Source organism: Neolamprologus multifasciatus, chromosome 12 (genome assembly GCF_963576455.1).
Source record: "Neolamprologus multifasciatus chromosome 12, fNeoMul1.2, whole genome shotgun sequence".
Classification (NCBI taxonomy): domain Eukaryota; kingdom Metazoa; phylum Chordata; class Actinopteri; order Cichliformes; family Cichlidae; genus Neolamprologus; species Neolamprologus multifasciatus.
In genome coordinates this window covers 36,055,317-36,081,911 of record NC_140450.1, presented here as the reverse complement: position 1 = coordinate 36,081,911, position 26,595 = coordinate 36,055,317, and the positions used below count along the sequence as shown (strand labels likewise).

Genomic DNA, 26,595 nt, shown 5'->3' with positions numbered 1-26,595 from the left:
GAATTGTTGTAATACAGCCACACTGGAGGGTTTTCAACCTGACCTGCATTTTTAAGGTCATGACACAACATCTCAATCAGATTCAGGTCAGGACTCCGAAGTATTTGGTAAAATGGTAAATAGCGCTTTTACTAGTCTCCTCTAGGGACCCCAAAGCGCTTTACACACCCAGTCATCCACCCATTCACACACTGGTGGAGGCAGCTACAGTTGTAGCCACGGCTGCCCTGGGGCGCACTGACAGAAGCGAGGCTGCCATATCGCACCATCGGCCCTTCTGACCACCACCAGTAGGCAACGGGTGAAGAGTCTTGCCCAAGGACACAACGACCGAGACTGTCCGAGCCGGGGCTCGAACCGGCAACCTTCCGATTACAAGGCGAACTCCCAACTCTTGAGCCACGATCGCCCCCGATTTATTTTGCAAGTCCATTCATAGGTGGACTTGCTGGTGTGTTTTGGGTTATAGTCCTGCTGCAGAGCCCAAGTGCGCTGCAGCTTAAGGTCATTAACAGATGGCTGGACATTTTCCTTTAGGATATTTTGGTAGACAGCAGAATTCATGGTTCCAAGTCTTCCTGGGGCATCAAAACAGACACAGACCATCACACTACACTTTATATATGTAACGTTAAAGTATGAAATCTTCACATTAAACGATGCATTTGAAATGCAGGCATACACAAAAAGAACTGTCCACCAGCATGAGTTAACCAATAAGAAATTCATTCCTCCATCCATCCATCGTCTTCCGATTATCCGGGGTTGGGTCGCGGGGGCAGCAGCCTAAGCAGAGAAGCCCAAACCTCCCTCTCCCCAGCCACCTCCATCGTAATTGGGGGAACAAAGATGTTCCTAGGCCACCCAAGATATATAAGCTCTCCAGCATGTCCTGGGTCCTCAGGGGCTCTTCCTGGTGGGACATGCCTGGAACACCTCACCAGGATGTGCCCAGGAGACAATCCTAATCAATTGGCCAAACCATCTCAGCTGGATCCTTTTGATGTCTAGGAGTAGTGGTTCTAACTCTGAACCTGCCAGACGGATGAGTTCCTCACCCTAAGCGAAAGGCCAGCCACACTTTGGAGAAAGCTAATTTCCATTGCCTATATATGCAGTCTTGCTCTTTTTGTCACTACCCAGAGCTCGTGACCATCAGTGAGGGTAGGGATGTAGAGTGACCAGTAAATTGAGAGCTTTGCTTTTACGCTCAGCTCTCTTTTCACCACAATAGAGCGATAGAGCGTCTGCATTACTGCAACTGCAGCACCAATCCGTTTGTTGATCTCCTGAAGCACTTGCCACAGTATACTCCAAGCGACACAGTCAAATGCCTTCTCTGGGTCCATAGATCACATCTAACTGACTGCACGAACTCCAATGCAACCTCAATTATTCTTGAGAGGATAAAAAGCTGGTCCAGTCTTCTGGGACCAGGACAAAAACTGTTGTTCCTCCTGCATCCAACGTTCAACTAACAGACTGACTCTACTTTTCAGCACCCTGACATAGACTTTCCCAGGGAGGCTGAGAAACTATAGTCGGAGCCTGCCTCCAGTCCTTCTTGGGAACCACCACCCCCGTCTGCCAATTCAGAGGTACTGGCCCTGATGTCCACACAACTTTGTAGAGGCATATCAAATAAGACAGCCCTACAATATCCAGACTCTTCACCTTTCACTGGCAACCTACCCACCCCAGGGGTCCTGCTACCAAGAAATTATTTGACTGCTTCAGGGTGGTTTAATCCCTGGCTGCTCCAGCCTACATGCCAAATATTCTTGCACAAGAGTTTAGTAACAGAACAGCTTAGGTTCAGATCAGGCAGGCCTTTCCTCCCAGGTTTCAGGTCTCACTGTAGTCACAGCAGGACAACAGCATTTCCAGGGGGAGCACCCTCGAGTACCCCTCCTAGGGACTCTAAGAAGGCCAGGTACTCTGAACTGTTGTTTGTTGTGTAAGCGCAGATGACAGTCAGGACCTGTTCTCTGGTCCGAAGGGTCTGGGGCACCTCTCAACCTCACGCACCTACACAGGCTCCTTCCCCACCAGAGAGGTGATGTTCCATGTCCTAATTGCCAGCCTTGGTAGCCAGGGATCTGTCCACCAGGGCCTCTGCCCTTGGCCGCCACCCGGCCCACACTGCACCCAACCCCTACGGCGCATCCTGCGGGTGGTGGGCCTATTGGAAAGTTGGCCCATGTCCCTTATTTGGGCCACACCAGGCCAGGACCCATTGGCTAAGGCCCAGCCAGCAGGTGCTCTTCCTTGGGCACCCTCCCCAGGCCTGGCTCCAGGGTACCCAGGTAATTCTATCTCGGGCGGAGTGAACTGTTCCCTTGATTGTGTGCACATAAGGGTCTAGTGAATCACCCTTTGTGTGGTTCCTCATCCAAGACCAATTTGCCATGGGAGAGACCCTACCGAGGGGCAAAAGCCCCCTATCAACATAGCCCCTGGGATTCCTGGGACACACAAACCCCTTCACCATGATAACGTAGCGATTACTTCACTTCACTTCAAGACAAGTCAAAAGATTAAAGGCATTACACCACACAATGTACTTAAAATAAATAAATAAAGGTCCAACCATAGCAGGGATGGTTTGCTCTGCATCATGGATCACAGGGGCTATATGGCTACAATGGCCCTGAGACTGCCACACTTCTAGGCCTCCACGCCAGGACTGGTGAGACTCCCTTCCATGTTGCAACACCAGTCCATCATACACGTCCAGATCCTGTGGCGCCACCAGTCTCCTCATCTCAGACAACATGGACAACTGGCAGAAAGAAGAAGACAAAACAAAACAAATTAAGATACGATTATAGTGAAGAAAGGATTATACAGACATGGAGTCGGGTGCTGTGTAGCGATGTACCTTTGCATGTGTATTGAAAAGCTCAAACAGAGCCATGGTCAGAGACTCTACTCCTATATGTCCTTCTTGGTACTCCTGCAGGTAGTAGGCCATGGTTTGCCTCTCTGGATCTGTCAGCAACATGTAGGCCTGCTGTTCCAGTGACACCTGAGCACTGGGGGGGCCCACACCTCTGTATCCTGCTGGCTGGATGGAGCAATAGTTTGACAAGTGAAAAATGATGGAATCAAATATGGAGAGATGAAATTATACAAGCTCAGTTGTATTTGTTCTATTTGGCTTTATTCTGCAGTTTGTTTGTCTTTAATTTAAGACAGGTTTTCTACAGTACATGTTCATTTAACCACTTTTACAGATTCATAAATGAGTGAAACAAAAGACCTTAGAGAATATGAAAAACATTGTTGTGATCTTTGTACTTCTGGCTGGGACATCTTGAAATTTTGGTAGCATTTCCAGTGTGCCGCTTTCCTTGTTTGGATGGAGAAATAGGATGTATGCGTACGCAATGCTTCAGTGAAGCAGTGTACAATTTCAGGTAGACCGTGTTTACAATGGGCAGTAATGCATAGCTGCCATTCTTACCTTTCCTAATACAGGTGTAGCTCTGGCTGAAGATGGTCTGCAAGAAAGAAAACAACAAACAAAAATAATGCTTAGCATATTTAAAAAGTAAACACACAAATGATTAGTTATGCTTGAGACCAACACAGTCAACTTGTTAAAAACCACAACATCATGGTGTACAGTACTACTGAAGTGACGAGCTGAGAGTCTCCGTAATCTTCCTCTCCGTCGTGACTGTGCACTTCCTCATGTGTTTCCCATGAAGAGTTATAGTGAGAGCTCAGGTTGGTTTGTGGTTTGGGTTACATGCACTTCCATAATGTTAACCACATATTAACTAAAAATGTCACATCTATTACTTAGACTTAGACTTAGATCCTCGCCGTGCCGATCGGCGCATCGGGCGACAAGAGAACGCCATCGAACTCGGTCTATCGCGGCAGTTGTTGCTTCATCCCATGACAGTTCGACTGAACGTAAATCTTCAAGGAAAGTCCTCCTCCATGTTATTTTAGGTCTTCCTCGCCGTCTCTTTCCATTCTTCGGGTTCCACAGAACCGCGACACGGGCAGGTCTCGGGTCCGGTAGCCGAAGGATGTGACCGGCAAATCTGAACCGACGCTTGGTGACTTGGACATGGAGCGGCTCTACCCCCGCACGGCGATATACTTCTTCATTGGTAACGCGATCCCGATATGTGATCTTGAGCAGCCGTCGAAGACAACGTTGTTGGAAGACGTCAAGATGGCGGTTGATCTTTGCAGTTGATTTCCAAGTCTCCGCTGCATACAGTGCCGTCGGTATAACGATGGTCTTCAGGAGCCGCAACTTGGTTGATAAAGGCAATACGGTGGTCATCCATATAGGTCGTAATCATTGAAAGGCTGCCCATGCTTTCCCAATCACATCTATTACCACCCCAAATTCATAAAAATTGGAACACTGGAAAATGTAAATATGCAATGATTTGCAAATCTATCCCCATCAGAACATGTAAAACATGTTTTTAAATGTTTTTAAACAAAATGTTCAAACTGTGACATATTACTATTGCATGAAAAGTATTAGACATTAGTACAAAAAAGCCCAATTAATCAAGTTAATTGGGTAAAAAGTCCCCACAATCACCTCCACACTTCTGCCTTTTCTTCTTTCTAGCTCCACATGCACCCTGTTCCTGTCTTCAGCCGTCAGCAGCACAGTTTCCATCTGACTGATCTGTTAGGAAATCTCACCTATGATCCGCATGTCTGATTTGGCAAAGATTTTATACTGGATACATACAAATGTTGTATGTATCCAGTTTTGTAGTGTTACATGACTTTGCCACAGTCGTGTAAACCTGGGCCCAGGTATTACAGTGAATAACAGCTTAAGAAGTTAGTTGTCAGTTTAATTAGAAATGGCGATAGTGTAGAAGCTTCAAGGTGGAGGGGCATTAAGTCCTATGATAAGGTGGGTAATGACGACCAGTGTTGGTCAAGTTACTTGAAAAAAGTAATCAGTAACTAATTACTGATTACTTCCCCCAAAAAGTAATCCTGTTACTTTACTGATTACTTATTTTCAAAAGTAATTAATCACTTAGTTACTTTTTAAAAACACGATTTACAACCTGAATAGGTGATAAAGTGATAGATCTTTCAGCCCAATTCTACTTTTTCTGCATAATCATCATACAAAATGTAATCAAATGGAAAAGTCTCTTTTTAAAACTTGTTTTATTAGTTTTAATCTTTTAACTTTATGCATCAAGTAAAAATTTAATTATTTGCAACATTCTCTGACTGGAAGAAATTAGTTTAACATTTAAACCTATTTTCTGCACATTCCAGCACATAAAATAAAATATTTTGTGTGTTTACACTCAGTCTTTCAAATAGATGCAAGTAAAACACAGCAGAAAATAAATAAAGTCAAAGACTAGCGGTCCTGTTGCTCTATTTTCACCTGTAAAGCAGGAGTGGGGTAGGCGGAGGTTTACCCTGGTGCAGGTGTGCAGCGGTCAGTGGAAGAATCCGCGAGTTTCTCTGTGAGTTTCCCATTACGTCGTAGCTACTCGGTGCTTGCTCGGAAGTTTTGGGGTTTTTCACTGTAAAAAGAAGTTTTCTTCCCACGCACAACGGACACTAATGTTTTTGTCACTTTTTATGGAATCAAACTCAAAGTAAGGTCAGTACTTCCACGCTTTAAACGCTGCACGCTCATACTCTCTCTGCACTCGATATATGATCCATTGTTGATCTGCACACAGCTCTTGTCACGAACGTCGCACTCGCTTACGTCACTGTCATGAGACATTCTCGCAAAAAAATCACGGTTTTAGTAACGCAGTAACGCAGCGTTCCTACGGGAAAGTAACGGTAATCTAATTACTGTTTTTGCAACAGTAATCCCTTACTTTACTTGTTTGAAAAAGTAATCAGATTACAGTAACGTGTTACAAGTAACGCATTACTGCCCATCTCTGATGAGGACCATGTGAGACAAAAATAATATGCAGTATCTCAGCCAGGGTTGCCTTCACGGTCACTAAGACAACAACATTCGGCTGGGTTGGGACCAGCGAAGTGTAAACTACGCTTCAGACAGACGCACATTCTCATATAAAACTTCTGCTCAGCAGGTGCTCGCTTGACTGCAGCTGTTTTACAGCATGTGGTTTTCTGAACAAACGGGATCCACGTACATGATACTTTATCATCAGTCAATGCCTCGTAAGTAAATGTATCAACAGAAGAAGTGTTTTGGCTGCTGCTTCCTCGAGGTGGATAAACAAACACACAAACCAGCGCTCAGAACAATTCAAAGGAACTGTTCAGATGATGAAATAAGAACAAACTGGTTATCATGGTCTAATTCCACACAGGGACAAGTATTCATACACTTACCTTGTACAACAGTTACTGGAACTGCCACTGCCGTGGATGCCACTGCTGATGGTGGTGTTGGGGACAGCACTGGGGTTAGCAGGCGCACTGGACTCCATTATTCCCCGACTGCTGACACATTTGGGCTCATCCACCACTGTGCACGCGTGAGGTAGACGGGCAACATCCCTCACGTTCATCAGCAAGTTGTACCCTGTTTTTAGGATATGAACCGCCTCATCGTGGGAGATGGTCACAAAGCTCTGACCATTGACTTCCAAGATCTGATCACCCACCTGCAGCAGAGAACTGTGGTTATGCACTACATGCTTATCTATGTCTGATAACACCTTCTGTACGTAGTTCCTACACGCCTGCATCTGGGAAGTGTTCACAGCGCTTCACCTGTTATACAACCCAAATAAATGTAATTCATTTTTCACCTCAAATTTTCTACACACAACATAATGTGTGTAACATTTTTGTAACATAATTACAAAGTGAAGAAATTTGCCTGAAATAATTGCAAATTTCTTCAAAAAACAAAAAACATGTAGAAAAGCATTCACAGACTTCCATAAATGGAACAAAGTTGGGACCCTCAGGAATCTTCATAGAGGTGGCCATCTGCCCACTCGTCAGTAAGAGGCGTCTGAAACAAGATTCTCTGTCCTTCATCATCATCACCTTTATTTATAAAGCACTTTAAAACAACCACAGCTGACACAAAGTGCTGTACATAGGAACTATATAACAAAATTACATAAGATATAAATAAAAGCAAAAGAAAAGAAAAAGTAAAATAATTAATTAAATAACAAATTTCATTACAAGAGAAACTAAGGCTACGTTCACACTGCAGGCGAAAGCGCATCAAATCCGATTTTCTGACCCTCTGCGACCATCTATCCCATCATGGTGTGACAGTGTGAACGGCACAAATCTGATATTTTCAAATCTGATCTGGGTCACTTTGTATGTGGTGCTGAATCTGATACATATCTGATGTTTCAGAAAGCTGCTGTTTGATGGTCAAGTCGCTTTAAATCCGTCTTTTACGTCACTGACACAAGACAGACGCCGATTATCAGCACCGGAGAAGACATCGCGAACACTTCCTGTCCATCCAGTGAAACTGTTGGGAAGACAACGTTGGAGAAACATGAACATTTTATTTGTTCTGTATAATCTGCAGATTCTGACAGAAATCTGCAACTATCCTTTGAAGCAGCGCTCCTCTAAAACAGCAATAAGGATCATTATTAGGTTATTTACATTATTATGTAAATAACAAAATAACTTAAAGCAAAAATTGGGAAACGTGAAGTCCGAAGTCTTTATATTAAGGTCATCAGTCAAACAATACTGTTGCTCTGGGTCTAAACAGAGCACGTTGTGTGTGACGTCTTCTTTTGTGCATGCGGACGCTTTGAGCGTTCACACTAGAGCGCGTTTGCTGTCGCATTTTATTTGTAGTGTGAACGAGCAGACAAAAAAATCTGATTTGATCAAAAAATCGGAGCATTAAGACCTGCAGAGTGAACGTAGCCTAAGTCTCACTGAGGTTAAAAGCCCACAAATAAAAATGGGTTTTAAGACGCGATTTAACGCTCTCTAAATTATTCCATCATTTAGGACCCACGATAGAAAAGGCCTAGTGGGTACTTTGCTAGTACAAACTAACACAATGAATATATTTTATAGAATAGAATAAACAAGGGGCAACTTGGCTGTAACAGCAGCAAAAACAAAACACATGTATGTGCCACCATGTGGACGTCGCTGTGTGATTCTGACTATTTTTTCAATTCAATTCAGTTTTATTTGCACAGCACCAAATGAGAACAGCAGTCGCCTCAAGGCGCTTTATATTGTAAGGTCGACCCTACAATAACACATACAGAGAAAAGCCAACAATCATGTGACCCCCTCTGAGGGGAAGCAGACCGGATCAAAGACCTGCTGTGGAGGAGAGCCACAGTGTGTCTCTGATTAATAATAAGAAATGATTCAGCGCAGCGAGGACTCTGAAGAAGAAACACCCAGTGCATCATGGGAATCCCCCGGCAGCCTACGTCTATTGGAGCATAACTAAGGGAGGATTCAGGGTCACCTGGTCCAGCCCTAACTATATGCTTTAGCAAAAAGGAAAGTTTGAAGCCTAATCTTAGGAACAACAAATCAGCCTGGAGTGTGAGAGTGACGTGCTCTAATGGGGTGATATAGTACTATAAGGTCAGCAAGATCCTGATAATAATGAATTACAGTCTATTACAGAAGTAATGGCAGATTTTTTTTACTTATTTCAAGCAAAAATATCTGTGAAAGTGAAAAAAATCTGCCAATGGAACAAGTGAAAATTCTCCAGATCCAAGATGCACGTCTAACAACAAGCTCACACATCTCACTGAAACGTTACTGTGTAGCTGACTGTGTCTTTTAAGTGTGATGAGATATGTTTGACTAGAAATGAGACAAATATACGATTTTGAGTTTTTGCAGTGAGGCAGAAGAAAGAACAAACAACAAGAACAAATACAGTCCTGCAGCCCACTACTGCCCCCCTCCCTGCTGATGAGGCCCACAAGCCCACACTGAGGCAACAACTCCAAACTGCAGCACGGAGCGTCACACCACAGGACCCCCCCTCCCTGGACAGCAGTGCAAGGACAAAGAGACGGACAACCCACACCACACAGTTCTCCCCTAACCTCCATAACATGTGAGGGCCGAGCAGGTCCAGCTGCAGACTGAGAGCAGCACCCACACACTCCCACAGCCTCACAGGATGGAGCAGGAAAATAACTGGGAACGTACTTCACTGCATGACAGAGTTAGAAAAGCCACATCAGCTTCCCTGCAGCTGAGTGTTGGACACGAACCAACACTCAGTTACATCCCACTTTGTTGGAAATTACAAAACGGTGTCGTGTCCTGTGGACTGTTTTGAGTCCAGTGAGACACATTTCTGAGCACTTAGTAGAGCTGCTGCTCAAAATGGCAGCAAAGTGCAGCGGTGCTGACAATGCAGCTGATGATCTTTGGGAGACGCTGCAGCCATGCACTGTTTGAACACAGCAGTGCTGACAGCTGCACAAATGTTTTATTATTGTTATTATTAGACAACTTCTATTTGTTTTTGTTGCATCACTGCTATGAAAGGCAGAGCAGACATGAGTGGAGATAAGTTTTAGGAGAATATAACAACAACCACCATGTTTGACCCAAGAAAGGGGAAAAATGTGACCTTTAATGAAAACAGAGCAGCTGATGAAAGAATAACTGCAGCAACAGTAAAATACAGGCAGCCAACTGCAGTGCCAGGGCCGAGGAGGAGAGGAGGAGCAAGAGGCGTCACAAGCTTCTAATGTTTGGAGGTTCAGCTGGAGACACTTAGGCTACGTTCACACTGCAGGCGAAAGCGCATCAAATCCGATTTTTTTTGACCCTATGCGACTCATATCCGATCATGGTGTGACAGTGTGAACGGCACAAATCTGATATTTGAATCTGATACAAATCCGATGTTTTAGAAAGCTGCTGTTTGATGGTCAAGTCGCATTAAATCCGTCTTTTACGTCACCGACACGAGACAGACGCCGATTATCAGCGCCGGAGAAGACATCGTGAACACTTCCTGACCATCCAGTGAAACTGTTGGGAACAACGTTGGAGAAACGTGAACATTTTATTTGTTCTGTATAATCTGCAGATTCTGACAGAAATCTGCAGCTATCCTTTGAAGCAGCGCTCCTCTAAAACAGCAATAAGGATCATTATTAGGTTATTTACATTATTATGTAAATAACAAAATAACTTAAAGCAAAAATTGGGAAACGTGAAGTCTGAAGTCTTTATATTAAGGCCATCAGTCAAACAATACTGTTGGTCTGGGTCTAAACAGAGCGCGTTGTGTGTGACGTCTTCTTTTGTGCATGCGGCCGCTTTGAGCGTTCACACTAGAGCGCGTTTGCTGTCGCATTTTATTTGTAGTGTGAACGAGCAGACAAAAAAATCAGATTTGATCAAAAAATCAGAATTGAGCATCAAGACCTGCAGAGTGAACGTAGCCTTAGAGAAGGAATCCCTCAGCTGATGCTGGACGTGAGGAGCTTCTAGTCCACTGACCTGCTGAGCTCAAGGCTACAGTCTGTCCACGTCTTACACTGACATGAAGACTGTGCGTGGTATCAGTCTCCTCTGTTTTATCTTAAAACACAGAGAAGAACCACGATTAACCCGTCAAAGCTGAGGTGCACGGCTTTTCTTAATCGTCACTAAAAGCTAAACCTGGATTCTGCTGTTTTATTTGTTTTACAGATTTAAATGCATGTTTTGTAATGTGATTCTGTTTCACTGTAAATAGTTAAAAGCGTATAAATATTAAAGATACAATCAGAGACTGAAGCTTTTTGTCACTTTGGGTATTTGTTTTGTTTCTTTTTCCCAGCACTCTGTTCCATGTTTAGTGTCATAACTCATATAAATAATAACATTCGTTATAATATGTGTCGTTATAATTCTTTTGTAATAAATTGATCTAAAGAGCTGATTGGGAGCCAGCAGAGCCGACTCACTGTGATGAGCCATAAGAAGCAGCCAGAATTTAAATCACTCATAGTTTCCATCACTGTTAGCAAAACGTTACAGAGAATCACTGTGTGACTGTCCAACAGCTGCTAATGGTTTGAATGTACACATAATATTCACTGAGTGATGTTGGCACCCACAGTGACATAAACTGTATCTGTACTGGGAGCGAAACAAATACCAACAACAGCTTTGCAACATGAACTTCTGTCCATGTGCTGCTCGTAGTTTATAGAACAACAGTCAGTGTTTCTGTGCATCCACAAACACAATCAGACCTCCTGCAAAGGGTGAAGATGAAGTCATGGCTTTAGATGCTGAGTTTGAGCAAAAAGACTAGAAAACGTTATGTTTCATTATTCTGACGCAAATGTGAAAAACTGTTCATTTATTTAACAATACAAATACTTGAATTGTCTTTTAATATTTCTTTTCCAGGGTTAGAAAAGTGACTCCAACTGAATCAGTTTAACCCTGTGTGGTGTTTTTGTTACTCAGCCAGTGTTCATGGGTCTGGTGGACCCGCTAGAGCAGGGGTAGGCAACACCAGGCCTCGAGGGCCGGTGTCCTGCAGGTTTTAGATCTCACCCTGGGTCAACACACCTGAATCAAATCATTAGTTCATTACCAGGCCTCTGGAGAACTTCAGGACATGTTGAGGAGCTAATTTAGCCGTTAGAATCAGCTGTGTTGGACCAAGGACACATCTAAAACCTGCAGGGACACGGCACTCGAGGCCTGGAGTTGGAGACCCCTGCGCTAGAGTTTTGGCTTTCCAATTAACACTATCAAGCAATTTTATGTTAAATTACTCAGATGTTTACTTCATCCCAATTACGAGCCATGTGAACAGCAAACATGGTTAATTTTTTCCCTTCACCTTTGTTCGATCACATTTATGAATTAATGTGCTTCATTTTTTTAAATAAAATGTTATAAAAAAGAAAATAAAATCAGTTATAAGTTATAATTAGAGATGGACCGATCTGATATTACGTATCGATGTCCGATACTGACGTAAATTACTGGATCGGATATCGGAGAGAAATAAAAAATGCAATCGATCCATTAAATATCAAAAAAAAACACCTCACAAAACTTGCGATTTCATTTCATCTCCGAGGAAGTTTTCCCAGAGAGAAGTAAAGCAAGTGTGTAAGTTCATCTCTGAATGTCTGTAAAGCATTCCCACTTTAAGTTTAACAAAGAGCGACTGCCTCTCTCTCTCTCTCTCTCTCTCTCCCGCTGCTACTTCAATCATAAACTGATCAATGATCAGCTGATCGTCTCTCTTCTTTGTTTTTGGCCCACTTTGCACCAGAAAGAGGAAACCAGCGGCTGAACAACAGCAGCACGTTTAAGCTTGATCAGCTGTTGTTAGAATTTATTTAATATTATTTCTACACCAGGATCTTTTTCTACAGCTGACATAACTGTGCAGGGGCGGATCTAGCAAAGTTTAGCCAGGGGGGCCGATAGGGCATGAACAGGGAAAAGGGGGCACAAAGACATACTTTTCTTTCTTATTCTCATTTAAAATGTCGAGCTTTTAATAAATAATTATCCGAATCTTACACCCAAAGTTTTAATCTGATGTAAAATGTATAGAAGTCCATTACTGTGTATAGTAACTGTTAAGTCTAATATAGTAAGCTATACTACTTTTTCCATCTGTGCAGTTCTGTAAAAGAAAGATGTTGAATCTTTTTTTATTCTTGAAAAATAATTTATTTCTGTGCATTTTTTTTCACACTGCATCAAATTAAAGTTGATTACATCGATTAAGCATCATGGGGGGGGGGGGGGGGGGGGGGGGGCTGGTTCCCTATTTTTTTTTTTTTGCTGGGAGTTTGCAACCCTATTAGTTAGGTTGCTTAATATTTCTGCTAAGTACTCTTTAAAACACCAGAATAGGGAGGATGGAGCAGGTTTAAGTTTATTAGATTGATCAGTGTTGCTGAACTATGAAATATTTTGTTGTATTTTTTACATACAGGTATAACAGAAAAGCTTTAGTGTTGTTGTTTATTTAAACTTGAGTATGAACTTATACAAAATGCAGCAAGATATTAAAAAAAACGTTTTATTGATTAAAAAAACACTATATCGGATTCATATCAGTATCAGCAGATATCCAAATTTATGATATCAGTATCGGACATAAAAAAGTGGTATCGTGCCATCTCTAGTTATAATCAAGTCTAAATATCTTTATACCATATTTTGCAGGTTTTGATGGTGTATACTGCCTAAAGGGGCAGCGGCCTCTACATGGCATGGGTCCCACAGACCCGAACACCATACAAGGGTTAAGTAGATTTCTATCACTTTCTAATGCATATGTAAGATAACAATCGGTCACCACACATATAAACGAGCAGGTCCTTTCATATGGAGCTGTGATGATGACTCTGCTAGTCTGAAAACCACAAGTTTAAACAGCATCCGAGGCGACGCTGCCTCTGTTGGCGATTAGCTGTATACGCCATGTGATCCAGTTCACTAGCCAAGCCTCCATCTTATTATCTGCAAAAACAATTTCTGACAGGGATGAAGGATGGATGCACAAAGAGGAGAAAGGAAAGGTTATCGATTGATTGATTGATTGATTGATCATACTTTATTCATCCTGAGGGAAATCGGGTTAAGGCTGCCAGCTGTGCCAGCGCCATAATCCAGCCTCTTGGTCCAGCTGCTGATGCCACTAGAACTGCAGGATCACTGCTGCTGCGTGACCAGCACAGATCCACACACACTAGCAGCTTATTACACAATCAGTGAATCACTGCAGAGTATCAATGAATGAGCCTTATCTCGACAGTGAGGACGGAGCTTCTTCATACCTTCATCTTCTCTGTTGTTGTGGCTTTAACACTTTTTTCACAGTGTGTAAAGTGTGCCAGTCCCAAAAATAGCTCTTTATCTCTCTGTTAAAGTAGTGCAGCCATATCTCCACCATGCTTCTTTGAAAAGCTTCGTTTTAAACTTTGCTTTTTCTCTTGTCCCAATTATTTCAACACATAATCTAGAATGCTGCTTTATTTTTGTCTCATAGTCAGACGTGGTGTGACAACATCAAGAAAGCCGTGTTGTTCACAGGCAGGAAGCAGTTTCTGTTCTCCTCCCCTCAGGCAGGTTGAAAAGGCCTGAGTCAGGAGACTGACCTGAAAGCACACAGCGACCTGGAACATGTATATAAAAATAAAAATCCCCACTCGACCCTGTGGGCGGTCAATCCTTCCAGCTCGGGTCCTCTACCAGAGGCCTGGGAGCTTGAGGGTCCTGCAGTATCTCAGCTGTTCCCAGGACTGCGCTCTTCTGGACAGAGATCTCCGATGTTGTTCCCGGGATCTGCTGGAGCCACTCGCCTAGTTTGGGAGTCACCGCACCGAGTGCTCCGATTACCACGGGGACCACCGTTACCTTCACCCTCCACATCCTCTCGAGCTCTTCTCTGAGCCCTTGGTATTTCTCCAGCTTCTCGTGTTCCTTCTTCCTGATGTTGCTGACATTGGGAACCGCTACATCGATCACTACGGCCGTCTTCTCATGTTCGTCTACCACCACTATGTCCGGTTGGTTAGCCACCACCAGTTTGTCCGTCTGTATCTGGACGTCCCACAGGATCTTAGCTCGGTCATTCTCCACCACCCTTGGGGGCGTCTCCCATTTTGCCAGTCTGGTCCTGCAGTCTCTGCCACTAGCTGGAGTTTTGCACCTCTGGTATTCTTGGCTCCTCCTTGCCGTAGCATTTATGTTGTACCTCATCAATCTCTAGCTGTGAGAGCAGTCCCTTCTTTCGAATGTTGGAACACTGAGCTACTAGTTGTTTCGCCGTCATTGTGGATGTTGGGTATCGAAGCATCCATAGGTCCCTCATCCTATTCATGTAGCCCCTTCCGCCGGGGTTACTTGCGTAGTAGCATTCCAACAACGCCCTGTTTTCATCTCTTGCCCACCGATGCCTTCTTGTTCCAGTAGCCCACTTCTCGTCAGGGTGCCCTGGTTCCTCAACATCTGACGCGGACCTTGTTGATCCGGGCGACGTCCGAGCCGGCATGCCTTCATATTCATCTGTCTCGCTCGCTTAGCATAGGGGTCTAGCCTTAGGACCCTTACTGGATACAGACGCCCCAGGTGGGAATCGAACGCGATCCTCTGCTCCAAAGGCGTGTAGTCTAACTTTATATATATATATATATATATATATATATATATATATATATATATTTAGTAGGGGTGCAACAATTCACAAAATTCAGTGCTGTCAGCGTTAATCTGAAATGACGTTAACGCCATAACGCAGCAAATCTCCGTTAACAAGCTACCGCGGATCGCCCGTGCGTGGGGCTGGACTGCGTCAACATGTTAACAAGCTAACTGCGCTAAAGCACTAGTTCCCACCAATGTAATTGAGCATTGCGTGGCACATCTGACATACTGTTTTACTTTAGTCCATGACGCGCTTACCTTCAGGGTCATACGTCACATGAAGACCAAAATAGTTCCAAACGCCAGATCTGAATGAGGGTGGGGGAGGTTCAATTTGCCATGTTGCAAGGAGCTTAACTACTGTCTCGCTAGCTTGCGCTGCGCTCAGTGGATCTGCGCTCGACAGTGCAGCCTAGGCAGAGTAGTCGAGAGCACTGTATCGAACGGTTCAATATCGATACGAGTATCGTTGCACCCTATGTGTGTGTGTGTGTGTGTGAGTGATATTTAGTGTATCATTTCTAAGGAGTAGAAAGTGGAGTAGAAAGAGTAAGTAAGGAAAGGGGCAGACGGCTTGCTGCTTTAACTACCAACAAATTCTGGCACATTTCTGTAGCTCACATCTTTGAAGATAAAGTTCCTGAATCTCAGGAGCGGCACCACGCCTCCAAACATGCTCCTTTCGGTTCCCCCAGTTCTACCAGCTCCTCAAATGAGGACGCGGGCCCAGCAGTGAATGAACACCTACCACTAGATGATGATACTGATCCCACTGCTTACAGAGGGAGTTTACAGACACCATCTTACTGTATCACCTTCACTAAACTCTTTCACAGATGTTTGTAAAGCAGACTGAAAGGCTCGGTGCTGATTTTTATACACCTGCAGTAGTGGGAGTGCAGTGTGGGTTTGCATTGTGTTGTGGTGCAATACAGCAATGCTATGAAGGACAGATGAGACAGGCTACCTTTAGTCCACCAATGTCTGCAGCAGATCCAGGGTCCACTCCAGTAATGTATATGCCCAGTCCATACTCAGCACCACCCCTGATCATTAGACCCAGAGATCGACCTCCCTCCATGTTCAGGTTCACCTTTAGGAAAGACAGGACATTCAGATCAATCTGATTTGTTAGTAAACAAAGACTTACAGAAGAAAGGTTTGGAGGCAGAATAGTCAGAATAATAAACAGAGTTTAAAGAAATGTTCTTTCCTTGGAATCAACACATGAACAGCTGGTTTGTGGTCGGCCTTTATGAGCCGTGGCCATCAAAGCTGGATGGAGGACAAAACCCAAACAGTAATAGCAGTGTTAAGATCTTTATTTGGCTAAAAAGTAAGGATTTGTTCACTGGACTGATGGGAACCAGGCACAGAGCGCTTTGAGCACTCCGGGAGAGTAGAAAAGTGCTCTATAAGAATCAGTCCATTTACCATGGATTCTGTTTCTGAGTTATTCACACCAGTGGGCTGCGAGAGGTCATTCTGCAGGGCTGTGGCAATGCTCATGCTGTTGCTCCTTGCACAAGGATGGTTTAGGTTCTGTAGGCTTCAGGTATCACCTCATACTACGAGTAGGGACACTGACCCTAACCAAGCACGAAAAAAAGAGTCAGAAAAGAGAAAGGTGGGTCAGATGTCAGAGGCTGCAACCTGCAAAACTATTTCAGGTTTTCAGGTTGTATCACTGTTGCCTCTGTAGTGCACCTGTTGTTAATCTCATTAACTCCAAAGCAGCTGAAACTGGTGAACAGTTCCCTCTGCTACTTATCTGACTGGGTCACTGGAAGTTTAATTCACTTTATGCTTTACTTTGATTAAAAAGTGTTCTTTTATTTTAGCAAAATATATATATAGCACCAATTCACAGCAGTCAGCTCCAAGCACTTAATGTTGTACAGACTCTGCAATATCAGAAACAACAACTTTCCCACCCTTAATTTCAATACAAGCTAAAACTATAGTAAATAATTCAGATGACATCATCTTTCCTCCACTTCGCCCCCTGCTGGTGAGAAACCTGTTTTACTGGCAGTGGATAGTTTGAGTGCTCAGGTAGAAAAGCTTTATTTAAATGCCAGTCCACTTATCTTTCACACTTGTTACAATGTTTAAACCAGTAATCATTAAATAAAAACATCATTTATAGATTTCATATATGTGCAACATGATGCAGCAATGGGTCTCTATTGAATTCCACAGGCCACGTGCACACACACACACACACTAGCCTACCCGCCCTCAGCCAATCACAGGTAGGTAAGTGACATAGTTGTGACAAGATTTGGAGCCTTGAAGTCCATTAATGATTCATTCAGGAATTGAAATGCTGCACTGTGAGAGTATCTCTGATTTAACTAAGTAGCAACTGTGAACACATTAACATTAACGACACAATAACCAAATTAACTTGTAATACATTATAATGGATTGGATTTATATAGCACTTTTCAAGGCACCCAAAGCGCTTTACAATGCCACTATTCAGTCACTCTCACATTCACACACTGGTGGAGGCAGCTACGGTTGTAGCCACAGCTGCCCTGGGGCAGACTGACAGAAGCGAGGCTGCCATATCGCGCCATCGGCCCCTCTGGCCAACACCAGTAGGCGGCAGGTGAAGTGTCTCGCCCAAGGACACAACGACCAGGACAGAGAGCCCGGGGATCAAACCGGCGACCTTCCAGTTACAGATACGCTTCCCAACCCCCTGAGCCACGGTCGCCGCCCGGGCCGCCACATTACAACCCATCCATTAGAAAATGCTGTTGTTGTTGTTGTTGTTGTTGTTTTAACTAGTCTTGATCTCATTTCAGTCAGTTAACCAAAGTGAATTTAAACATTATTTCTGGAAAGACACTGATCTGAATATCCATCCATCAGAGAAGCTGCACGATTATGCAGAAAAAGTAGAATTGGGCTGAAAGATCTATCACTTTATCACCTATTCAGGTTGTAAATCGTGTTTTTAAAAAGTAACTAAGTAACTAAGTAATTGATTACTCTTGAAAATAAGTAATCAGTAAAGTAACGGGATTACTTTTTTGGGGAAGTAATGAGTAATTAGTTACTGATTACTTTTTTTCAAGTAACTTGACCAACACTGCTAGTAAAGCGCTATACAAATACAGGCCATTTACCATAAATTGTCTATATGTAGTTGATTTTCATGCTGTCATCACCCACATGTTGCCTGCATGTGTGTAGACCTGAGACACTGTGTGACGGCAGAGACAAGAGTTCTGAAAGATTCAGTTTAAAGACTTTCAAACATGAATGTCTGTGTTTTCCCCGAGAAAGCATCTTCAACCATGGTGTTCTCTATAAGCTTTGACAAACATTTAACATCTTTCAGTAATTTCACTGGTTTTCTTTCCAGACTGTGCACATAATTACACTCATATAAAAGTGACATCCTCTCAAATTTGGTCTACTATGGGAACAGCAAATGACAGTTTAGAGTTACAATGCAAAGTAACAGGATAGATTTTTTGGTGAGTCATTTTGAGCAAACCAGTCACTGGATAAAAGGCCTGTGCTGGATTTTATTTTAGGATGAGTCTGTCTTTCAAAATGTCGGTAACAAAGGTCATGAGGACCTTAGAGGAATATCCTGCAGTCCCAAGCTGACTGCTGTCAGACGCAGGAGGACAATTGCAAAAACCTGGTGATAAATCCTTGATAATAAATAGTTCTGAATCTGACAGATGCTGCTTTAATCCCAACATCTTTGTTTCCAGTGACAACAGTCTCAAGTGTTTGCATACTTCTCTCTGCTGGTCCTCCATATTTCACCACCAATACACACTTCCACTTTGTTCTTACCATTCGCTCTTCCATCCCGTGCCTTTGACTGTCTTCCTGGCTATCAGGTGGCGGGGAGACACTGCGGCCCTGTGGGTCCACCCAGCTGTACAGATTGTTGGTGATGTAGCCGCCAGGAGTCGGTCCCATGGAGCACACAGATATGTGCAGCGTCTTGCATCCTTTTAGCACCTGTAAGGACAGGGACGTTGCAGAGTCCATTAACGTGCAACAGCAGACTTTACACCCTCACATGTGTTATTTCATGTTATTTTGACGCTCAGTAAACAGCGACCCTAAATGTCATATTTTATTGCAGAGAATTTTGGCGTCCGATTAATCAGGGCTCCGTATGCTCTTATTTCACCCGTCCAATTCCACGAGTCACCGTAAAAATACATTTTAAGGAATTTGACATCTCTGAAAACATTTGGAGTCAAGTAAGACAAAAGAAAATTGATAATTGACTAATCAGCTATTTGATTTGCATGTAAACAATGCCATACTGTTTTTGTTATTTGTTTGTTTTACTGTAGATTATGCAAAAAGTGACAGATAGAGGACAAATGAGAGCTTGAAGCATCAGGTGAAGAAGTTCAGACTGTTCAAGATGAGCTTTTGTTGGGTGACATTAAAACACACCGACGACTGACAGGAGCTGAGACAGAGATGGAGAAAAATGGATCCAAAAAATGGATTTAAATGTTCATTTTTATAAGACCTACAAGAAGTTCAAGCTCCACGGGGAAGAACACAGTTTCTATAACTGAACAACACATCTGCAAACAGGGCGAGCTTCTCATACACAGTGTGCAGGTGAAAGACACAATAACATGATGCTGTTTGAATATCTTGTGTCCAAAATGTCAACAGCGCTTGGTCTGATGGCAGGTAAACTATGTATATGTTTGAACAGGAAACGGGACCAAATATGGAAGCAAAAACATTAAAGAACAAAACATGCATGTACATGAAGGACAAATAATGGCTTTTATGGCCAGTTTTCCTTGTTTTAACTCTGTTTATCTTCACTACAATGAAATCTTTTGTGTTTTCTGAGTCATATATTTTCAGTGAGCACCAACAAAACAAATACAGACAAAAGTTTTTATTATTACTATTTTATTCAATATATTTTTGCTACTTTTTGCTACTGGGGACCCTACACAACTAAAACTGTACACATGAGACTACATGAACTTAATGTTACCAATGAACTCTCTTAACAGGAAGATAAATAAAACTGAGCTGAATTCAAAGTCCCTGCAGCTCCAAACTACTGGGCACTTTTCATGTTTCTTCTGCCTTTTCGTTGCCTCCTCCTGCAACGCACTGATCACTTTCAGTCATCAGGAACTAACAGGCAGCGTCCTTTGCCTGAACCCAGACTTTACTTTAGATTGGACCGACCGGGCGCTGCATTTGTTATTTCAGCAAGTGATGCAAACGGCGCAGGAAACAAGAGCAAGGATGAAGAGCTGTCTATCCAATCCAGCGGCGAAACCAAAGTAGGCCATGTCCATTCAGCGCAGGCGATTTTATCTACCTCATGAGCTAACACTAACCATAGTTACCATTGTTTACATTCGTCCCAATGCTAACGTTAGCACCCAACCACTTCCAACTTATAGGTTAACAGCAGAGAGGGAGCTGTTGAACACAGGGTTAGGTGCAACATCCCTCTGCCACCTTGGACAATCTTACAACCTCTCTCCACTCCTCATCCCTGCCTCCACCCACTCAAGAAACAAACATGACCAGATGATGCTCCAGCTACAGCACTGGTTGGAGCTGACAGACTGGTCCATCTTTGAACATCTTGACCTGGAGACTTTCACTCAGTCTGTGCTCTTCTACATTAAGTGCTGTAGAGAAAGTGACAGCGACTAAAACCATCCAGGTTTTTCTTAAACGAAAACCTTGGATGACGAGTAAAGTCCTGGCTCTGATCAGAACACAGAGCTCAGCCTTCAGCTGAGGGACAGTTCGCTCTACAGCCAACCTGAGGAGGGCTTCCTCAGAGACAACAACCCCCACCAGGTGTGGAGAGCCATCCAAGCCCCCCGACAGCAGCCTAAAGCTCACAGAGGAGTGCAGCACCTTCTCTGCTCAGTTTGAGGCTGATACAGACTGGTATAGACATCCCCATCTACAGACCTATAGCCCTCACGTCTGTAGTCAGGAATTGTTTTGAGCAGATAGTGTCTCAGCATATCAGAGACTGTCTAAACTAGGGATGCAACAATACCACTTTTTTCAAACTGATACGATACCGATACTTCTGATCTGAGTACTTGCCGATACAGAGTACAAAAACCGATACTTCTACCGCACACACACAAATACAATTAATTGGAAGACAGGTTTTATTTTATTCTCTGCCGATAAATTTCAAGTGAAAAATAAGCACTTCTGTTAAATTATTGCAGAGTCTCCACATTGTAATTTTACAAAATATCACTGAACTATTGGCACTGTCTCGAGCTTTCAGAATAATAAATAAACACTTCTGTTTGGAATAAAATAAACTTTTAAATTATTGCAGAGTGTCCATATTGTAAACAAACAAACAAAATAACAAAAGTATTTGGCATTGACGAACAAACTCATCTGCCCGTGGATCATCACTCCACTGTGCCGTTAAACCGAGGACTGACATCGCGCACACTGCTTGTCTTTACCTCTTCAGAAAGTTTTGGCACCATTATCGCAATTTCATATCGCAGCTCGAGTATGCTGAGAAGACGGTGCTATCCTATGTTTTCCACGACCGGCATTGGCTGGTCATCCAGAGCGATAAAATGAGTCGAGCCTCTGTTATTTTAACTGCCCGTGGATTTTCTCTTGACATTTTTCATCGCTTTTCCAAAACCTGAGTTAAAGTTGGCTGTTCCACACTGCTGACATTTTGTTTAGCCTAGCTACAGCAGCCTCCTGTTTCTCTTTTATCTGGAGCCGCCAGTCTCACTCGTCTAACCCTGTGCCTGTTTAGCGCGGGATGTCCCCCTAGTGGCCAATCTAAAAAACTACAACAGAAATGACAAGCCACCCTCTGATTAATGAAATAAGTTGGTATCGGTTCATGGTATCGGTTAACTTTTACGAGTATGAGTACACACACATTTTACAGTATCGGCCCCGATACCCGACACCAGTATCGGTATCGTTGCATCCCTAGTCTAAACCCCTCCCACGACCCTCATCAGTCTGCTTACAGAGCAAACGGGGATGCCACGACCATCATCCTTCAGTGAGAGCTGACCTATCTGGAGAACAGGGAGATCTACAGGAGGATGCTCACGTGGACTACAGCTCAGCTTCCACCACCATAGTACCACCAAACTGGACCATCTTCACCTGTCACCTGCTCCTGAATCACTTCTTAACAAACCAACGTGTGAATTTTTTGTCTCAGAAACTTTTCTTATCATTCAAGTTTCCACTGATGTGTTTAGATACAGGACTCTGTGAACAGCCAGCTATTCAGCAGCAACATCTGTGGGTGATGGAGGGTGCTGATGTCTGTCACCCGCATAGCTAACAAGCAGACTTCCCCGTGATGGCAGATGTGTTTACTGAACTAGGCGAGATACGTGGTATTTATACTGTTGATTTGCTCTGACTGAAAACGACATATTTAAATAATTTGAGGTTCTGATTTTCATGGGCTCTATAAAAGCTTTCCTTTTTGAATAAGTTACAGAGAATTATTTTTATATTTACACACTAACAGAAATGACTGAATAACACAACACAGGTTATACTAACTGTGATACTAACGGGGCAGACCATAGCAAAAAAAGGTAATGACAGTGGGGGGAACCATAGCCCTGCCCCCCATGACACAAAGCTGATGTGTACCGTAAACCTACACATACGGATCAGTATCTGAGGTTTGACTCTCATCATCCACTGGAGCACAAACTGGGCGCTACAACACAGAGCGAACACCAAGAAGAAGAAGAAGTCACTTCGATGAGTGATGAAACTCCAGACGTCCAGATGAACAGAATCACACATGAATACACTTAATGTTTCATTCAGCTCATGCAGTTTATCTTCAGTTAGATTTGTCCTCACTTCATTCTTACATGAGCATCCATGTCCACATAATTTGGTTTTAATCCAGTTACACAGAAATGCTTTTGTCATGGTTGGCTGTGTGGCAGGCAGGAGTGGTGGACCCAAAATGCAGGACTCTTAGGAAACGAGGTTTCAACTGAAAATGCAGCTTTATTGCTGGAACAAAACTTCAACATAAAATAAAACTCACAAAAGCAAACAAAACTCTAAACGGAGGTGCAGGAGGACTGGAAATCATGAACACACAGCAAGTTGAGGGCGACAGGGAGCACAGGAAAACACAGGGCTTAAATACACAGGGGAGTAATTAGGAAATGGACAACAGGAGGGAGACACAGCTGGGAGAAATTAGGCTAACGAGACAGGAGAAAGGTAAAACTGAACACTTTGACATGAGACATGAACTTTCAGAATAAAACAGGAAACTAACAGACACAGAGAAGCATGGACAGACAGAGGGAACACAGGCAGGCATGCAACAAACACACTGACACACAGCAAAGCTAAACAAAAGACAAGGCAGAATAAACAAGAATATAGAGAAACACAAAACACCGAGTCCTCAGACTCAGGACCATGACAGCTTTCTTTGACCCCTTCTCTTCAGAACTCCGTGTCTGCTGATCAGAATATAATCAATGCAATTTATTTTATTAAATCATAACTTTAAAGTCAGACATTCTTCTAGATTAGTGGCTTCTTGGTGTTTGCACATGCTGCACTCTGTTTCAGCACTCTGTACCACTTTTAACAACAAGGTTGGATGTTAAGATCTTTTAGTGTCTTACAGGTAACAGGTAAGCCATGGGTGCTTCAGTCTGTCTGTTATATGGTGTTTCATGCCTTGCAATGTCCTGCTAGTCCTAAAAATGCTACTACCTTCAATCAACTGTTCATGGAGCTGTTCTCTTGCTTGTAGACTGACAGTATATCCCAACTTCTCTGACAGTTTTTCAACTTGACTAGATGAGTAATTATTCTTAAAGCAAAAAAAGAATGTTTTCAGAAACTTTAGTTTCTGATAGAAAAAGTAATTAACCAACTTTGTTTTCCCTTATGTGATAACTTTATAAGATAAACTCGAGAATTTTCTCCAAGCGTCCCAGTGAAGTTCAGAACCAGCAAAGCCTTCAGATAAACCCGTTCCTCTCCAGGACAAAGCACAACCTAAACCATGTGTGCTGTGCAACACTTTGACCAAGATGCAGATGCAAGACCTTTTACCCTCTCTCTTTATAACTTTCATAGACATACAGGAGACCAGGTCGACAGGACAGTACATCAATGCCCAAAGGAGAAAGGACACTATTTCAAGCAGGCTAATATTCCCATTAGGATCCAGTGGAAAACAGCCAGTGGAAACTGTGCCACCACTGGCTGAAGACAAAGGAAGAGGAAGGTTTGTTAAGTGGGAAAGGACATTTAAAGTCCCTGATGATAGGAACTGTGACTATGATAAAGGGAAGGCAGGAGGCAGACTCACGCTGCTCTACCACGGTGTTGATAGAAGAAAGAGTATTTAAACAGGTGGAGGTGACGAGTGTCCAAAAGGCTCATGAGTTCGAAGCTGGAAATTGAAGGGATGATATTAAATGTTGACAGTAAATATGCCCTTCAGGTTGGATTTGTACCACAGGGACCACTGTTGCCTTCAAATTCCACATCTTCTCCAGGTTTTCTCTAAGCTGCTGCAGTTTCTTCTAATGTTCATTTTTCCTTATGTTGCTATCAGAACTGTCACTATGGCCTTCGTCCTCTGCTTGTCCACCAATACATCCTGTTGTTTAACCATTAGCAGGTTTTCTGTCTGTATCTGGAAGTCCCTCAGGATTTTGGCCCGGTCATTCTCAAACACCATAGATCATAGGTGTCAAACTCTGGCCCGCGGGCCAAATTTGGCCCGCAGCCTAATTACATTTGGCCCACAAAGCCATACCAAATTACTATCAGAGCCGGCCTACTGGTATTATACAGCTAATATATATATTGTTTAGCATTAAGCTTTGCTTGTTCCATATTCAGTTTTTCAGCAAAACCTGTTTGAGTCCAAAAGATTCATTCTTATATCTGGAGGAATAAATATATTTCAATAAATATTAATGTTAGCGACTTTGTTCCAGTTTTGAATTTTGGTCCACTGTGTATTTGAGTTTGACACCCCTGCCCTAGAGGTTAGTCCTTGGGACTTCCGGGTCATATTTGGCAGAGATGTTCCTGTACTATGCTAATCACTTAGTCACATGTAACTCCCTGCTAGCATCTATCACCTTGTTTTCATGTGCTGGATTGTCTCAGGGGCAAACCTGCACAACCTGAACTTGGAGTCTTGCCTGGTGTAGAAGTGCAGCCTCTATTAATCTTGTGCTTAAAGCTTGTTCCTGTGATTACTCTCTGCTGTCGTATGGTAAATGGTAAATGGTCTGTATTTGTAAAGCGCTTTTTCTAGTCCCTAAGGACCCCAAAGCGCTTTACACAACCAGTCACTCACACATTCATACACACTGGTGATGAAGCTACATTGTAGCCACAGCTCGAACCGGCAATCTTCCAATCTTTGTATCTTAGTCTGTATCTCAGTAGTTTCCTGTTTTATTTTGGTATCTGTTCTTCCCTGTATCTTGTGCCTCAGCCTTCCCTTGCTCTTTGTCACATTCTCCTGTGTGGTTGTGTCCTCACTCCCAGTATTTTCCCTGTTGAGTTCTTTTTAAAAATTAAAAATGTCTTTTTCATGAGCGATCTGGGCAAGAGGGAAGAAGATAAGCGTTCTATACAAATATCTGAAATGGATGAAAATGACTGGATTGACTATAATGCAGAACAGAAAAGTAGGTGCACTAACGGGTTATAAAAATATTTGCAAAACAGATGATTTTTTTTAAGCGAAGCCCTTCATAACTTCATTTTCTTCATAACCTTTATATAAGCTAAGCCCTTCGTAACGTCTGTTGAGTACAGCACAGGAAACATAAGCAAAGACATTAGAGATTTTTGCAGATGGGAGTGGTGCGTGTGTTATCGCTGTGCTGTGCAGCTGAACTGGGCAGATGGTTCAAAACGCATCTAAACATTAAATAAAAAGTGAAGGCCTGAAAAGCAGAGGAAGTAATTTAAAATGTGTTTCTTATGTGAAACTAGTTTTATCATTACAAACTTGGTGTCTTTGCCATTGCTGCACTTGTTACAGGTCAACATGAAACCTTCTGGCAGTGCTAGTGTTAAATGTGTTGTCCTGTTACTGTTTATATTAGTCTGCTTGAAGCATCTCACATGTCCTTGTAATGAGAATCAGTCACCTCACTTCCAGTTTGTCATTCTGACATATTAGGCCTCAAACGTTATCAGTCACATGATCACAATTTGATACAAAAGCTTAAAAAGCGTGAAACAGGTTTAGGAGCCTCAGTGTCCCATCGATAATAAAAATCGCCTTTTTACTTTACTCCTTGTTACTCCTCGAGTCCAACTCTCCCAGCAACACAGCCCTGACAATTAGACTTCCCCACAGACAATAAAATAACTGACCCAGTTAAGCTACAGACTGATAGTGGTCTGCAACTAGAGCTTCACTAACAAATAGCAGACAGAAAA

General features: G+C 43.0%; 1 protein-coding gene and 1 long non-coding RNA gene across 4 annotated transcripts in view; both read right to left on the bottom strand.

The window, feature by feature from the left end:
• Positions 1-26,595, bottom strand: part of LOC146507459 (whirlin-like) — a 65,510-nt gene that overhangs the window by 19,784 nt on the left and 19,131 nt on the right. For all 3 annotated transcript variants that reach the window (XR_014877126.1, XM_085179541.1, XM_085179542.1), the window contains exons 2-7: positions 18,946-19,116; positions 16,088-16,213; positions 6,340-6,614; positions 3,467-3,503; positions 2,882-3,067; positions 2,591-2,782 (exon numbers count right to left, since the gene is read on the bottom strand). Coding sequence is in view for 2 of the 3 variants with exons in the window: in XM_085179541.1 (XP_085035667.1) it covers positions 2,591-2,782; positions 2,882-3,067; positions 3,467-3,503; positions 6,340-6,614; positions 16,088-16,213; positions 18,946-19,116 (987 nt within the window). In the remaining variant the exon portion in view is untranslated. The remainder of the gene's footprint in view (positions 1-2,590; positions 2,783-2,881; positions 3,068-3,466; positions 3,504-6,339; positions 6,615-16,087; positions 16,214-18,945; positions 19,117-26,595) is intronic.
• LOC146507461 (uncharacterized) lies at positions 5,155-6,332 on the bottom strand. The gene is made up of 2 exons (XR_014877130.1): positions 5,699-6,332; positions 5,155-5,651 (listed from the first exon to the last, which is right to left on the bottom strand). It is a non-coding gene; the product is annotated as an uncharacterized LOC146507461 (long non-coding RNA).